We start from the raw sequence: 16830 nt of genomic DNA, 5'->3' as shown, positions 1-16830 counted from the left end.
TGTCGTGATTACATAACCCACGCACATTATAGGAGATGCAATTCAAAGAACTATGCATTCTATATGGTATATACAGTGGATGAGGAAACAGGAAAAGAAAGGGGGAAGAAAACTCAAGTACCAGTGCCCATCGACACATCCTCCCCAGTTGTAGGTGCCTGAGAAGGTGGGTCAAGACCTGGACCTAGATAATTGAAAGTAAATGCACCTTGCGTTGAAGAAGCTTCTCCGATAACAACGTCCTTGTAAGAGCGAACCACCTTGTCCCAGGCTTCAGCCAAAGAACATTACAAGGGAGTTTTTTCTGAGCAACATTCTTCAAAGGAGGCACATAATTACGAGAAGATGTTGGAACACGAGCGCCAAGTTTGAGAGGTCGAAACCTGTTCTTTTCCTTTGTCTTTAATATTTGTAGAAGCAGAAAGTGCAGACAATTGTAATTGTTTCCCCTTGCCTTTAATCGCCCCAGCTGTGGGGGAGGAGGGTGAAACTCCTTTAGTTTGAACCTCATTAGAAGATTTGGGAGCCGAGCGAGATTGAGGAGTAGGGACGGATGAAGGAGGTGGTTGCAGATTTGGTTCCGGACATTCGGACTGCATATGAGCAAATTTGCCACATCGAAAGCAAGAATTTGCAAGCTTGCCCCATTTAATCTTAAATGGGCGCTTTCCAACCACTGCATCCCCGGAATTGATCGAAATACTTGCTGGAGTGGGGATATCCGTGTCCCACAGAATACAAAAACGGTTTGTGTTTGCGTCCAGTTTAGGAGGGCAAATGACTTTACCCAGTTGAGCAACCAACTAAGGAAGAAAATGACACCAAGTGCGAGGAAAGTAGACCACCTCAACCCATACGGGATACTTGTGACGAATGAGACTCTGATAGTCCTTGGTAAGAGCCCAGGGCAGCACATGAGTCATCTGCGTATTGAAGAAAAGAGGAGACATTTCCAGTAGAGCATCCCGAGCATCCATGTCAGCCAGCAAGACTTCGTAGAACCCTCACGCGCCAAAGTAAACCCCTCGGACTGCTTGCGGTTTGAGTAGGAAATCAACCCATTGGCCTACATCCTGAGCCGTAGGCATTCTACCCGGGAAAAGAAGAATCACCGCGTTAAGTGCATATTGAGCAACACGATCCATAAGCTCCTGTATAGGGATGCGCACTCCCATGATAGGAGCGGATCCTTCCCAGGCTTGACGTGCATCTTCGAAGTCCTCATGCAAACATTCTTTGATAAGACTCAAAGCATCCATCTCCAAAGTTTCCATGGCTTTCCGACACTTATATGTACACTGATCAATCGAATCCATGTGAAGCTCTCACACACACACACACACACACACACACACTCTTTTTTTGGGAGGATTTTGATATATGACTGCTATAGAAATAGACACACACACACACCCCAGCTAGCTGTACAGAAACACTCATACCTCTCTCTCTCTTACACAAGACGACGGAAGGACCGCGTGCAGGCAAAATCAAACTTCAACCCCCGACACGCTGTGAAGGGCGTGCATAGGGTAGATGTTGTGTAGAACAGAGTCGCGCAACAGACGACTGGCCAAAGGATTCACCACACCCAAATCCCCACGAGCGTACACACACACGCACACGACATAGACACACCCACACACGCAAGCTGGTTGAATTGCTGTTGGTCTCGCTCACTCACACACACACCCACACACTTCTTTTTTTGTAAATCTGCTTTGATTAATTTACAAGTGGGAAACCTCAAAGCGAGGAAAACCCACGAAAAGAAAGGGATACAAAAGACGGAGCACTATGAGGCTCCGAAGGCTAGAAACAGTCAAAGTAAATCCTGTAGGCATCAAGAGTGATGTCTCCTGCGTCAAAGGCAAAATGCAGCGCTTGACCAAGAGATAATTTGAAATAGGGAAAAGGGTCAACAAAAGTGCCCTGGAACATTAAGGAGTTCCTATGATGCCAGATGGCCCACATAGTCCAAAATCTTAGCCAGGTGAAGAAGACCGCAAACTGAGATTGTGGTGACCGAAGCACCCCAAAAAGCCAAAACTGTCTGAGAAAAGAGCCGGAAGGAAAACATAGTTGAAGAGCAGTCGACACTTGCCGAATGAAGGCTCTGGAGTGATGACAACACCACAGTAAGTGTGGCACGGTCTCCTCAGCTTCAAGGCATCTGGGGCAGCGGGAAGGCGCAATATGCCGAGCATGCAACACACTGCCAACAGGTAGAGCTCCCACCAAGCACCGCCACAAGAAAACACGTTCCTTCAAAGGCAGATGACTCTGCCAAATGCGAGACAATGTGTGTTGCCACCACAAGGATGACTCGGAAAGCGACCACAGCTGATTACCCCTATGCACAATCCATACATCAAACTGAAGGATGGCATAGACACTGGCAGCTGAGATGCAGTCCAATCTGGTAGTAGCCAGATTCCAATCAGAGAAGCGAGAGTCCACCTCCAGAGGGGGAATAGGTGAATGAGCAGCAAGCATCCTTTGAATCTCCCGCCGGAGAGGAGAATAGTGAAGGCCCAACCGAAAGCGAGAGACGGCATCAGCGAAACAAGAACATAACCCGAGTCATCAACCACCTAATGCACCTGACAGATTCCTTTTTGGGAAAGAAAATACGCTTGGCGAGGAGACCGTTGAACCAAAGTCGAAGCAAAAACCCTGCTCCAATGCAGACTCTCCAGGCGAAGAGAGTTACCCCCAAAGGATTGTCGACCATCCCAAGCCAAATGCGAAGAGACAACCTTCCAATCAACAATTAGAGAAGAAGTGAATGGACATCCAGGAATGTGTCCTTCAAGCTTCCCAAAAATAAGATCCCAATAAGTCGGTTTCCAATGACCAAAAAAGGGGTGACAATGTGCGCACACAAATGTGTGACCATGAGCGCCGAGGGTTGCTGCTGCTCCACCAAAACTGGCAACAACATAGCTTTCCGAGCAAGAAGATGACGTCTCAAGTCCAAAATATTCAACCCTCCTAGCCGCTTGGGAGAACACAGCTAGTCCGTAGATAGAAGCCGAAGGCCCCTCTTGCTAGACGAGGTCCGCCAAAAATGCTCTAAAATATTGGACATGAGGGATTGCAAGCGCAACCGAGGCCAGGATAACAAAGGCAAGTAAAACTGCACATAAGCCACAAGGATGTATTGGACAATCCTGAGACGCAAATGAAGTGGCCACGTGGACAATTTTCAATAATTCAACTTGGAATGCAGACGTTGGATCACCCAATCCAGTTTCTGCATAGCCGATACATTCCAACCCAGTGGATAACCAAAATGGCGAACCAGAACATGTGGAGGAACAATCTCCCGAGGCCACAATATCTTATGCCAGTCACACTGTTTCAGAGGCAATAGCTAAGATTTGCAAAAGTTAACTTTGAGACCTGTTGCCAATCCAAACAAGTGAAGAGTATGCATAATCTGCTGTACATCATCGTAGCTATTACAAGGCATGAACAAAGAGTCATGCGCATAAGCCTAACCAGCAAACTGTCGACCAGAAGGTAAAGTCAGGCCATGTAGCCTACCAATGGAGGTCAAGGAATCCAAATACATAAACAAGGAATGAGTAGCGATTGCATAAAGCAAAGCACTAGAGGGAAGCCTTGCCTTACTGACTATCCCAAAGGCCAAGATTCTGTGAGAAAACCATCCAACAAGCCTACAGAAGTACTGTATGCATACAAGAAAAGCACAACACGGGATAGCCTAGGCCCAAAGCACAAACATCTCATGGTATCAGCAATGTAATCCCAAAGAACAGTATCAAATGCCTTTTCAATGTCGACTTGCATGATTAAGACATCCTGTCGAGTATATTTTGCATATTCCATACCAATGATGACATTCGCGAGGTTATCAGTAATTTGATGTCGCGGAATGAAGCCATATTGAGATTGATGCAAGCCTTCATGTAGAAAGCACTTGAGTCCGTTAGCAAGCATTTTTGCCATTAACTTCTATACCACAGGCATAAGCGTAATAGGCCGCCAATGTGAGAATTCTTCACACAATGCATGCTTAGGTATCAGCTTGAGCAAACCTTCTTTCCAAGAAGAGGGAAGTTCCTGTTGTTCCCAGGCTGTATTCATCATGAACAATAGAGGCACCTTCAAATACTCCCAGAAAGACATGAAAAATTCCACAAAGAGACCATGCAAACCAGAAGCTCTCCATCGACCCAAATCAAGCAAGTTAGCATACAATTCCGACTCAGTGAAAACAGCTTCCAAGTCTTGAGCCTACCGCATCGAAAGAATGGAAGTAACATGCGATAGAAACATGTGACGTGCTTGGCGAGCTTCTCTTGTAGGAGAAGAAGGGGCCTCAAAAATCTTGCCATAATGAGAGTGAAGGGCTAGTGCAAGCTCTCGGAAAGTGGAGCTTCACGCTCCTGACGGTAATTTAACTCTCCGTATAGCTTGAGACTGCCTTGAGTGATGCAAATGCTGAAAGAATTGTTTAGAAGCACATCCTTTATCTGCAAAAGCCTGTTGACGAGCTAGAGTCTGCCATTTGGCCAATTTCCTCTCATCATTGTGCCTTAATATAACGCGAGCAAAAAACAACTCAGTCATTTGAGCGTCAGTAAGAGAAGTATGATTAGCCAAGTGCATTAATCGGCTGCAAGCATCCTTTGCCTGGTTAATCTGATCCCTTAATTGTGACAAATAATCCCTGCCATAATCTTGTATAACTGATTGAACACGTATAACAAAACGGAACCAAGCTATGTCCATGTCAACATACATCTGGGAAAGCAAAGGCGGGATGATATTCACAATCATAGTGCGAAAAGGCTCATGCTTGAGATGAGCATTATTGATATGCAAAAGTCTCTTCTTGGATAGGCGATCATTGACATCAAAAGAGCCAAAACGAAGTTTCAAGCATATGGGAAAATGATCCGAGAGACACATAGCATAATAAATCCTCATCTCGCATACAAAGTCATCATACTGTTGCATGTGAAAACGATACCAGCGATCCAGTCGAGCGCGATACATAGATTGAGCATTGTACTGAAAAGTGAATCCTGGATCATTTGGATGCAAAAAGGCCCACAAATCAAGCCCATTACAGGTCGACATAAATTGGTCCCATGATTTGTCGTTCCATATGAAGCATGTGAGAATGGCCAGTGGTATTATCCGCAAGGTTTGGAGCATTATTAAAATCTCCGCAGAGAAAGGCATTGGAACGCCAACAATAAGAAGAGATAGCACTCCACAACTGTGCCCTATCTGCAGAAGCTGCGTATGCATATAATCCTCCAAATTCGAAAACTTCCCCATTAACAATACATTGGATGACCATCCATCTCCCAGCCGGTCATTAAAAACCAAGGTCGGGAAGAGTTCATGTCGAACAAGCATAAGCACTCCAGAATGGCCAGCTGATCCTACATAAGCTATCCAGTAGCCCGCAGAGTAAGAAGTCTGTCCTGCCAATTGATGCTGGTTATGCTGTTGAAGAACCACAATGTCTGCTTTACATGTATGTACATAGTGCCAGGTTAGCCACCATTTGTCTTGATTACATAACCCACGCACATTGTTGGAGATGCAATTCAAAGAACTATGCATTCTATATGGTATATACAGTGGACGAGGAAACATGAAAAGAAAGGGGGAAGAAAACTCAAGTACCAGTGTCCATCGACACATCCTCCCCAGCTGTAGGTGCCTGAGAAGGTGGGTCAAGACCTGGACCTGGATAATTGAAAGTAAATGCACCTTGCGATGAAGAAGCTTCTCCGGTAACAAGTTCCTTGTAAGAGCGAACCACCTTGTCCCAAGCTTTAGCCAGAGAAGTGTTGTCATTACAAGGGAGTTTTTTCTGAGCAACATTCTTCAAAGGAGACACATAATTACGAGAAGATGCCGGAACACGAGCTGTAGCAGCTTTGGCGGGTTTCTTGGGTACAAGCTAAGTTTGAGAGGTCAAAACCTGTTCTTTTCCTTTGTCTTTAATATTTGGAGAAGCAGAAAGTGCAGACAATTGTAATTGTTTCCCCTTGCCTTTAAATGCCCCAGCTGTGGGGGAGGAGGGTGGAACTCCTTTAGTTTGAACCTCAGTAGAATATTTCGAAGGCGAGCAAGGTTGAGGAGCAGGGACGGCTGAAGGAGGTGGTTGCGGGTTTGGTTCCGGACATTCGGACTACATATGACCAAATTTGCCACATCGGAAGCAAGAACTTGCAAACTTGCCCCATTTAAGCTTAAATGGGCGCTTTCCAACCACTGCATCCACGGAATCGATCGAAATACCTGCTGGAGTGGGGATATCCGTGTCCCACAGAATACAAAAACGGTTTGTGTTTGCTTCCAGCTTAGGAGGGCAAATGACTTTGCCCAGTTGAGCAGGCAACAAAGGAAGAAAATGACGCCAAGTGCGAGGAAAGTCGACCACCTCAACCCAGACGGGACACTTGTGACGAATGAGACTTTGATAGTCCTTGGTAAGAGCCCAAGGCAGCACATGAGTCATCTGCATATTGAAGAAAAGAGGAGACATTTCGAGCAAAGCATCCTCAGCATCCATGTCAGCCAGCAAGATTTCGTAGAACCCTCGTGCGCCAAAGTAAACCCCTCGGACTGCTTGCCGTTTGAGTAGGAAATCAACCCATTGGCCTACATTTTGAGCCATAGGCATTCTACCCGGGAAAAAAAGAATCACCGCATTAAGTGCATATTGAGCAACAAGATCCATAAGCTCCTGTATAGGGATGCGCACTTCCATGAAAGGAGCGGATCCTTCCCAGGCTTGACGTGCATCCTCGAAGTCCTCATGCAAACATTCTTTGATAAGACTCAAAGCATCCATCTCCGAAGTTTCCATGGCTTTCCGACGCTTATATATACACTGATCAATCGAATCCATATGAAGCTCTCTCTCACACACACACACTCTTTTTTTTGGAGGTTTTTGATATATGATTGCTATAGACACAGACAGACACACACACCGCTAGCTGTAGAGAAACACTCACACCTCTCTCTCTCACACAAGACGACGGAAGGACCGCGTGCAGGCGAAATCAAACTTCAACCCCCGGCGTGCTGTAAAGGGCCTGCACAGGGTAGATGTTGTGCAGAACAGAGTCGGGCGACAGACAAGTGGCCGAAGGATTCACCATACACCCAAATCCCCCACGAACATACACACACACACGCACCCAACATAGACACACACACACACGCGCAGGCTGGATGTACAGAAACGTTGCCGTTGGAGAACGTTCGGCCCCTCACACACACCACACACAGTAAATTTAACCCACACTATAGGTATCACACACTGCACGTAAACCACCTGTAGGTCTACAACCACACAGGGGTACCCAACTGTCTTCTGCAGCAGGAGGTGCAGAGTTGGAACAGAAGGGTGCAAACGTTGCGACACAGGCTAGGCACTTGCAAGTAGCAAGATCGCGCTGGCAGGGCTGAGCACTCTGAGGACAAACTGCTCTGCAGATGGCGATCAACCCACAGGGGTGCACGCTGAGCAGGGCGTAGGGTGCAGATGGCTGCTGTTGCCCGCAAGAGATCCACGCGACAGAGGAGCAGGAATTCGTATGGTGAAGACACACACACACACACACACACACACACACACACACACACACACACACACACACACACACACACACACACACACGCCATGATTGGTCACAGACTCTCGCTCTAAGCGCTCTCTAATAAGAAGTGTCACACACACACACACCCCAAAATCTCACTCACTCACACCCACACACACACACCCTGAGCATGCACACACACACTGACGCGCGTGCACTCTCACACACCAAAGTAGAACGCTGTCTATACAGAGGGCTGAACGCGCGCGCGCACACACACACACACACACACACACACACACACACACCACACACCACACACCAAACACACACACACACACTTTTTTTGTAAATCAATTTGATTTATCTATCTGTGGGAAACCTCAAAGAGAGAAAAACCCACCAAAAAGATGAAGTACAAGCGAAGGAGCACAAAAGTGTTCGACTGTACAAAACAGCTAAAAGAATTCATAAGACAGCTGATGTATCTCTGTAGTGATATCACCAACTTCCAAGGCGAACCGTAAAGACTGCCTAAGGGAAAGTTTGAAGAAAGGCAGGGGACTGCATGAATTCAATGAAACATATGGCCATTACGATGTCGCCATAGGCTCCAGTAAGCCCAAAACCTGACCCACATGAAGAAGACTGCAAAGCCCTGCAACGCCGGTGAGAAGATACCAAAAGCCCACACACACACACACACACACACACACACACACACACTTACTTTTTTTTTTGTAAATCAATTTGATTTATCTATCTATGGGAAACCTCAACGAGAGGAAAACCCACCAAAAAGATGTACAAGGAAAGGAACACAACAGTGTTCGACTGTACAAAATATCTAAAAGCATTCATAAGAAAGCTGATGTATCTCTGCCGTGATATCACCAACTTCCAAGGCGAACCGCAAAGACTGTTGAAGGGAAATCTTGAAGAAAGGTAGGGGATCTGTATGAATGCGATGGAGCATATAGCCATTAGGCTGTCGCCACAGGCTCCAGTATGCCCAAAACCTGACCCACATGAAGAAGGCTGCAACGCACTGCAACGCCGGCGAGAAGATACCAAAAACCCAAAACCTCTTATGGAAGACCGTCGCGGGAAAACGTAGCTGCATACACGCAGACACCCGGCGAAGGAAGTCTCGAGTGACACAGCAATCCCACAAGAGGTGACAAACATCCTCCTCGGCAGATAAGCAACGGACACATGATGAAGGGCGGATACAGCGCATCCTAAGAAAGGTACCCACTGGGAGCACACCAAGTAAACACCGCCAAAGAAACAAACGCTCTTTCAACGGCAGCTTGCTTTCCCATATTGCAGATATAATCTTGCGCCACAAAACATCTGATTTATGCATGTGCGAAACAGCGTTGCAATGATGAGCAATCCATGGACGAGGTAGAAGAAGAGCATATGCCCGGGCGGCAGAAATATCTCGAAATGGCATTTCCCCAAGCTTCCAATCAGGCATGGGATCACCATCAGCCAAAAGTGAAACGGGCAAGAAACCTGTCAACATTTGCTATAATTCTCTCCAAAACTGGCGATAATGCATGCCCAATCCAAAGCGGCGAGCAGCAAAGGGAAACTCGAAAGTGAAACCAGCTGCATCCACCACATCCTCAACCACTCGAATGCCACGGCAAGAGAGGAAATACGCCTGGTGAGGCGAGAGGTCGACCAAAGTAAGAGAAAAAGCCCAACTCTAATGAAGGCTCTCCGCACGAAGTGAGTTTCCTTCCCTCCGAGCATTCCATGAGAGATGAATCGTAACCTGTTTCCATGCAGAGAGCAAGGTGGAAGAAAGTGGGCATCCAGGAATATGAACATCCATCTTATCAAATACTGCCTCCCACATGGATGATTGCCAGTGACCAAATGAGGATGTAACCACATGCTGACTCAAGTGTGCAAACATAAGAGTCCAAGGCTGAGATTGTTGCACAAGTGTAGGCAAAAGCATAGCCTTCCTAGCAATGACATGCCTACACAGGTCCAAAATATTCAAACCACCACAGCGCTTTGGTGTACAAAGTTTTGCCATCAATATCATGCGCAAACCTTTTTTGTGAGCACGCGTTCGCCACAAATGAGACAAAATGGCCGACATGAGAGAGTCAAGACAGTGACGGGGCCAATGCAGCAGTGGCAAAAAGAACTGAACATATGCCATGAGGATACTCTGAACAATTTGCATGCGAACATGTAGCGGCCAGGTAGAAAGCTTCCAGTAATGCAATTTAACATTCAAGCGATTCATAACCCAATCCACTTTCTGCTTGTGAGTAACATTCCATCCAATTGGATAACCCAAATGCCTAGTGATTACATTTGGAAGAACAATCTCTCCTGCCCACAACAGAGCATGCCAATCACAAGAACGAAGAGGTAGAAGCTTTGATTTACGGAAATTGACTTTAAGACCAGCCGCCGCAATCGCAACAATTCCAAAGCGTTCATAATCTCTTGAACATCATTTTGCTGATTGCGAGGCATAAACAGTGAGTCATCTGCATAAGCCTGCCCAATAAAAGTATGACCCGATGGTAGCTGCAAACCATGAAGACGCTGCGCAGAGGTCAAGTGATCAAGATACATCAACAAAGGATGAGAGGCAATTGCATACAGCAAAGCACTAATAGGGCAACCTTGCCTAACCGAATAGCCATGCGGCCATGATTTTGTCAATTCCCCGTCCACGATTCCCGAAGACGTAGTACAATCATATAAGAAATAAACCACATTGGCCAACTTAGGACCAAATCCTAGACATCTCATTGTGGCAACAATGAAGTCCCAGTGGACAGTGTCAAAGGCCTTTTCGATATCAACTTGCATGACCAGCACATCTTGTTGCGTATACTTAGCATACTCCATGCCAATCATAAGATTGGCCAAATTGTCCATGATTTGACGACGAGGAATGAAACCATACTGAGCCTGATGAAGTCCTGTAAACAAATAGTCCTTGATGCGGTGGACCAACATCTTAGCCAAAAGCTTGTATATCACTCGCATCAAAGTTATGGGCCACCAATGAGAGAACTGCTCGCAAAGAACTTGCTTGGGCAACAACTTAAGTAAGCCCTCTTTCCATGAAATTGGTAGATCCTGTTTTTCCCATGCCACATTTATCATGAAGATCAGGGGTTGTTTAAGAGCATCCCAAAATGAGAGGAAAAATTCCACAGTAAGTCCGTCCCAACCAGGAGATCTCCACCGGCCCAATGAAAGCAAGGCACCATGCAATTCGGAGACAAAGAAAGGATCCTCAAGGCATTGTGCCTCCTGCGAAGACAGGATCGGACGAACATAAGAAAGCAACAATTCACGCGCTCGACATGCTGCCGAAGAAGGTTGAGATGGAGCAGCAAACACCTTACGATGATGTGAAACCATAACCTTCGCAAGTTCCCGCTTTGAATAAGTCCAAGCACCCGAGGGAAGCATAACCCGTTTAATCGACTGCGAGACTCTTGAATGATGTAGATGCTTAAAAAATTTCTTCGAAGCGCAACCTTTGTCTATAAAAGCCTATTGACGTGCACGCGTCTGCCACTTAGCAAGCTTCCTCTTATCATTCTGCTGAATACACACTTTAGCTTCATATAACTCCGTCATTTCAGAGTCAGATAGGGGGCGGAAATCAGCCAGCTGTTGTAAACGTTGACTAGCGTGTTTCGCATCAATGACATTCTCCGGAATACGTTGCATACCATAGTCAGAAATCACACTTTGTACTCTCATGACAAAACGATACCAGGCAGCATCCAAATCAGTATGCATTTGAGCCAACATCGGAGGAATAATATCGGCAATCATGCGCTTCATGAGTAAGATGAGCATTATTAACATGCAACAAACGTTTCCTGTGAAGAGGCCGATGACAAAGAGACTGTCCAAAATACGACGACAACAAAAGAGGATAATGATCCGATAGCTGCAGAGCATAATCTATCCTCATGTCACATACAAATTCTTCATACTGTTGTCCATTAAGCAAATACCAACGATCCAATCGTGCTCGATAAGAGTAATGAGCAGCATGCTGAAAGGTAAAACCAGAGGCATCAAGATGTAAAGAATGCCATATATCAATCATTTGAGCAGAGGCAACAAGAAGATCCCATTTGTGTTTCTCCGCAAGCAACATATGTGAATTTCCTGTGGTGCTGTCAAGCAAATCAGGGGTATTATTGAAATTTCCACACAGAAATGCATTCGAGGTCCATGGGTGAGACAAGATTTCTCGCCATAAAGCAGCTCTTTGCCCAGAGGCCGTATATGCATAGGTACCTCCAAATTCATGAACTCGACCAATCAACAAACACTATACAACCATCCACCGACCATGCGGATAATTGTATAGCAGAACAGGCTGAAGCTCATGTTGAACCAGCATTAATAAACCCGAGAAATCTTGTGAGCCCGCATATGCAATCCAATATCCGGCAAAATAGGAACATTGACCAGCAAACTCGTGCTGATTATGCTCTTGCAATACAAGTATGTCTGCCCTACATGTATGTACATAGTGCCAGGTCAGCCGCCATTTGTCAAGGTTGCATAACCCACGCACATTGTATGAGATGCATTTAATATGACTTTGCATTGGAAACATATGTACAAAAAGCAACAAGTATCATAATCAAGTGGAGGTGCCCATAGACACGTCTCCATCCACTACATCCGGACGAGAACCCATCCTCTGAGTCAGGGCAGGAAACGTGTCCCGAGTGTTCACATGCAATGTGGAAGCCTCACCAAGGAGTACATCTTTGTAAGAGTGCATCGCTTTGTCCCATGCATCAATCAGCGTTCGATTGTCATTACATGGAAGTTGCTTAAACGATGCATTCTTGTTAGCATTGACAGAAGGAACGTAATTACAAGAAGAAATTGGCGTGCGAATCTTTAGAGCTTTTTTCGGCACCACCCAAGTATTGACATCAACAGGTCCAACTTTTTTGCTCTTAGCACAAGTCCCATTCCCAAGATCAATGGATTGCTGTACCTTGCCTTTCCCTTTGTCCACATTCGAAGCCACTTTCACAGTAGAGACTCCACTTTGCTTGACTTCACTTGTGGGTTTTCCAGTAGGGATAGAGGTGGACAAAGGAACAGCACAGGGAGGGGGTTGCAAGACCGGCTCTGGACATTCGGATTGCATATGACCAAATTTGCCGCATCAAAAACATGAATTCGCAAATTTTCCCCATTTAAGTTTATAGGGGCGCTTGCCTATCCATGGATCACCTGAGTCAACCATAATACCATCGGGAGTAATCTTGTCCGTGTCCCAAAGAATGCAAAACCTGTTGGTATTCGCATCCAATTTTGGAGGACAGATAACCTTTCCAAGCTGCGTAGCCAATAGCGGCAGGAAATGTCTCCACGTGCGGGGGAAATCAACAATTTCCACCCACACCGGGCATTTGTGACGAATAAAACTCTAGTAGTCTTTAGTGAGTGCCCACGGTAGAACATGTGTCATCTGCGTATAAAAAAAGAGGGGAGACATCTCAAGAAAAAGATTGCGAGCTTCCATGTCTGCTAGAAAAAATTCATAAAATCCACGCGCCCCAAAGTAGACACCGCGAACAGCTTGTCGCTTAAGGAGAAAATCGACCCATTGGCCGACATCTTGCGCCGTAGGCATTTTTCCCGGGAAAAATAGAATAACTCCATTCATAGCGTACTGTACAACTGGGTCCATGAGGTCCTGTACCGGAATGCGCACCTCAAGAGCAGCGCCTGACCATTCCATGCCTGTCGAGCCTCCTCAAAGTCCTCATACAAGCATGCCTTGATCTCAGAGGCTGCCTCCGACGCGGGCTCCATCACTTTTCGATGCTTAAAGACGCACAGTGAGTCAAACATAAATTAAAAAACCCCTTCTTCAAACAAAACTGACTGGCGAGAGAATTCTGCAATCTACTGTGGAGAAAACTTTGCAAATGACAAACGAACCAACGCTCTGTACATACTTCACAAAAAGGAGCATCCAAATCCCACAGCAAAATACATCAACTGAACTCTGCCCAGAGACATGGAGCTTGACTCAGTACCTAACCTGTGTATGCTCTGCCCTGCCAGTCCTGTACAGCGAGACCAAACATCACAACGCTGGCCACAGCTTGTCTTGCAAAATCTGCCACACTGCCACTGACACACGTGCTGGCACACACACACACACACCCACACACACACTTACCCTGCTATTTAAAGGGCTGAGTTAGCCAATTGAAAGGCTTCTAGTCTTCTGCCACACTCTCTCTTCCAGTCTACTCTCACAGATCAAGGCCCCATCTCTCTTAATCTTTGTACTGTTGATATTTTACATCACAAATACTCAAAGGGGCGCCTATGAAGGGGCGAGTACCGTGTAGGGGAGGAAATCCGCCTCTTCATCTCTCCCTATCCCACCTCTATCTATCTGTCTCTCTATCTCCTAATTACACCGTCTTATATCTCCATTATTTACGTGCTGAAATTCTGGTTCTTCAAGCTGAAAATCTTTGTTTTGCTGCCCTGTACCGCTTGAGCAGTAGGCCAGCCAGTTACACATCCCAAATGTCTGATCACATGTGCCTGTGAAGGAATCTGACCTGGCCAAATTGAACTATGCCAAGGCTGTGCATTAATGGCTAAAAGTTTGGATTTTTGAAAATTAACATAAAGGCCAACAATGTGCCCAAACAATTCTTGTGCTTCCATTAACCTCTGTATATCTGATTGCATTTTGCGGGGCATATAAAAGGAATCGTCAGCAAGCTTGAGCTACAAATGATTTACCATCTGGCAGTTGCAAACCATGTAGTGCATTGGAGGTCAACAAAAGATCCAAATATGTAAGCAAAGGATGAGTAACCACAACATGAAGTAAGGAACTCAAGGGGCAGGCTTGTCTAACAGATCTTCGGAAATCCCAACTATCTGTAAGCCGGGAGCCAAGTATCAAGGAAGCATCACTATCACTATAAGCCAGTACACTACACGCTGCAATCTGAAACCAAAACCTAACTGTGCCATAGTGATGGCAATGTAATCCCAACTAACAATGTCAAAGGCTTCTCGATATCCATTTGAAGCACAAGTCCATCCTGTTTATTGTATTTGGCATATTCTATGCCAATTTCTGCATTAGCTAGATTATCATTGATTTGCCTGCAAGGTATGAAACCATACTGAGTAGAATGTAAATCCATCATGCCACAAATCCTTAATTCTATTAGCCAACATCTTAGTGACCAACTTATACATAACTGGAATGAGTGCTAGGGCTAGGGTGCCAGCCCGAAAATGATTCACATAGATGCTTCTTGGGGAAAAGCTTGACTAATCCTTGCTTCCAAGAAAGGCATACATTCATCTTCCCATGCTTTATCGATCATAAACAAAATCGATTTTTCTAAAAACAGCCAGAAAGCAAGAATTTTTTTTAATGTCAAACCGTCTAGAGAGGTGATTTCCCTTTGCCCATCAAATGCAAGGTTTCCTTTATCTCCTCTTCTGTAAAAGGTTCCTCTAATCCTATAGCATCACCGGGGGAGATAATAGGTTGCACAAATTGCAAAAATTCACAACGAGCCTCCAAAACATCTGAAGAGACATTCGAAGTAGTGGCTTAAAGAGAAAAAAGGTAGAGTCTAGCACAATCAGCCATTTCTTGCGTAGAAATAGACAATTGGTCATCCAACTTTTTGACCCTACGAATATTCTCCTTATGGCTAAACTCTTACAAACTTTTGAAGAGGAGCACCCTTTATCCAGTAAAGCCTTTTGAGAGAGCGAGTTATCCCCTAATGATACATACATACATATATATATATATACAACTTTTATACATATTTACATTTATGTATATATAGAGGTGTGATACATACTCCAGCATATGGTGTTAAACTGGATTGTCATACAACATGGGATGCTAGCAAGACATGCACAGCCTTATCATGTGCATTGCAAACATTCACAAAGATAGCTCAGTCATTGAGTGTTTGTGGGAAACTTATCATGATTCTAAACACATTCTTAAATACATGGTTGGGAGGTTAATGCTGTAGCTTATTATGGACATCCAGAGGGCAGGAAACCATTTCAGATTTATGTTTAGGAAAACTTAATTAATTTGTACAGTTTATAAAAGCACCATCACCTACATGAATCAAATTTAGAGACCCATCTTTGTTGTACACATGAGAGTTCGCCGTTATGTGTCTATTCACATGGTGATAGTCCACTTTTATCTGGTTGATGCTCAGTTTAAAGACATGCTTAGCCACATTATCTTTTGGGCTTGCATCACTTCTTATTTCATACCTGCAGATTCCAAAATTGCTTAAATCAGAACATCGTACATCGTGCACACCTCTTCAAGGTAGTTAGATAATCAAAACTTTTGACAATGGTTGATAGAACAGAGACAAGGACATACTTTTGTGTGATTTTGACTATAGGAAGAAGCTTTTCGGCAACAGTTCTTCTTCGAGGTGCTGGCAAAAGCTTTTTTTCATGTTGTTTGTCAGCGGATGTGGGAGTAGAATTCTTCCTTCGGTTGCTTGAATTGGGAAAACACTATGTAAGTGAGGTTACCATTATAGTTACTCAACTCTAAAGATGATCTCATAACTTACCTTCCTTGCCACCGTGACATCATCCTTGAACGCGACCTGGTCTTTTGGCTATCCACAGACATTCTGCCTCCGTGACTGATTGGCCGACTACTTAATCTTACACTTCCTGGTCGAGAGACACTTCCTTTGAGAGACGCTTCTCCACGTGTCTCATTAGCACTTTCCAAATGTCTATCACTCAAGGGATTGGGACTAAAGTCATCATTTGGAGGTGGCAATGGTGGTCCATAACGTGCACAGAGATAAACGAGGCATGCTTCATGATTGATGAAACTCTCCACTAACTTTTTACCTATCACCTGTGTATGTCATAGATGCCAGATATACTTGATTAGACTGCACATACAACTTGAAAAGAAATTGTATTAGGTCGTTTTTCTGTGTGCCATAACTGAAGTATCATTGGTAATCTGGTGGCGTAGTGGAATTGGTCTTTTACAAGTAATCTCAACTTGAACAAGATGTATAGTCACTATGAACAAATTTGGGCTGTTGGTGTAGCATATAGCCTCTAACCATCCAGTTTCACAAGAACAAGATTATTTGATGTGTGGGAAACTGAATGGAGCGCATGTAGTAGG

General features: G+C 44.9%; 1 protein-coding gene across 1 annotated transcript in view; it reads right to left on the bottom strand.

Annotated features, from left to right (window-relative positions):
• Positions 1–16830, bottom strand: part of LOC147457446 (dynein regulatory complex subunit 7-like) — a 318156-nt gene that overhangs the window by 16723 nt on the left and 284603 nt on the right. The window contains exons 25-27 of the mRNA XM_086512336.1: positions 16250–16548; positions 16051–16173; positions 15776–15935 (exon numbers count right to left, since the gene is read on the bottom strand). Of these exons, the coding sequence (XP_086368462.1) occupies positions 15776–15935; positions 16051–16173; positions 16250–16548 (582 nt within the window). The remainder of the gene's footprint in view (positions 1–15775; positions 15936–16050; positions 16174–16249; positions 16549–16830) is intronic.

Source organism: Adiantum capillus-veneris, chromosome 5 (genome assembly GCF_014529385.1).
Source record: "Adiantum capillus-veneris isolate H3 chromosome 5, ASM1452938v2, whole genome shotgun sequence".
Lineage (NCBI taxonomy): Eukaryota > Viridiplantae > Streptophyta > Polypodiopsida > Polypodiales > Pteridaceae > Adiantum > Adiantum capillus-veneris.
This window is presented reverse-complemented; position numbering and strand designations above follow the sequence as displayed.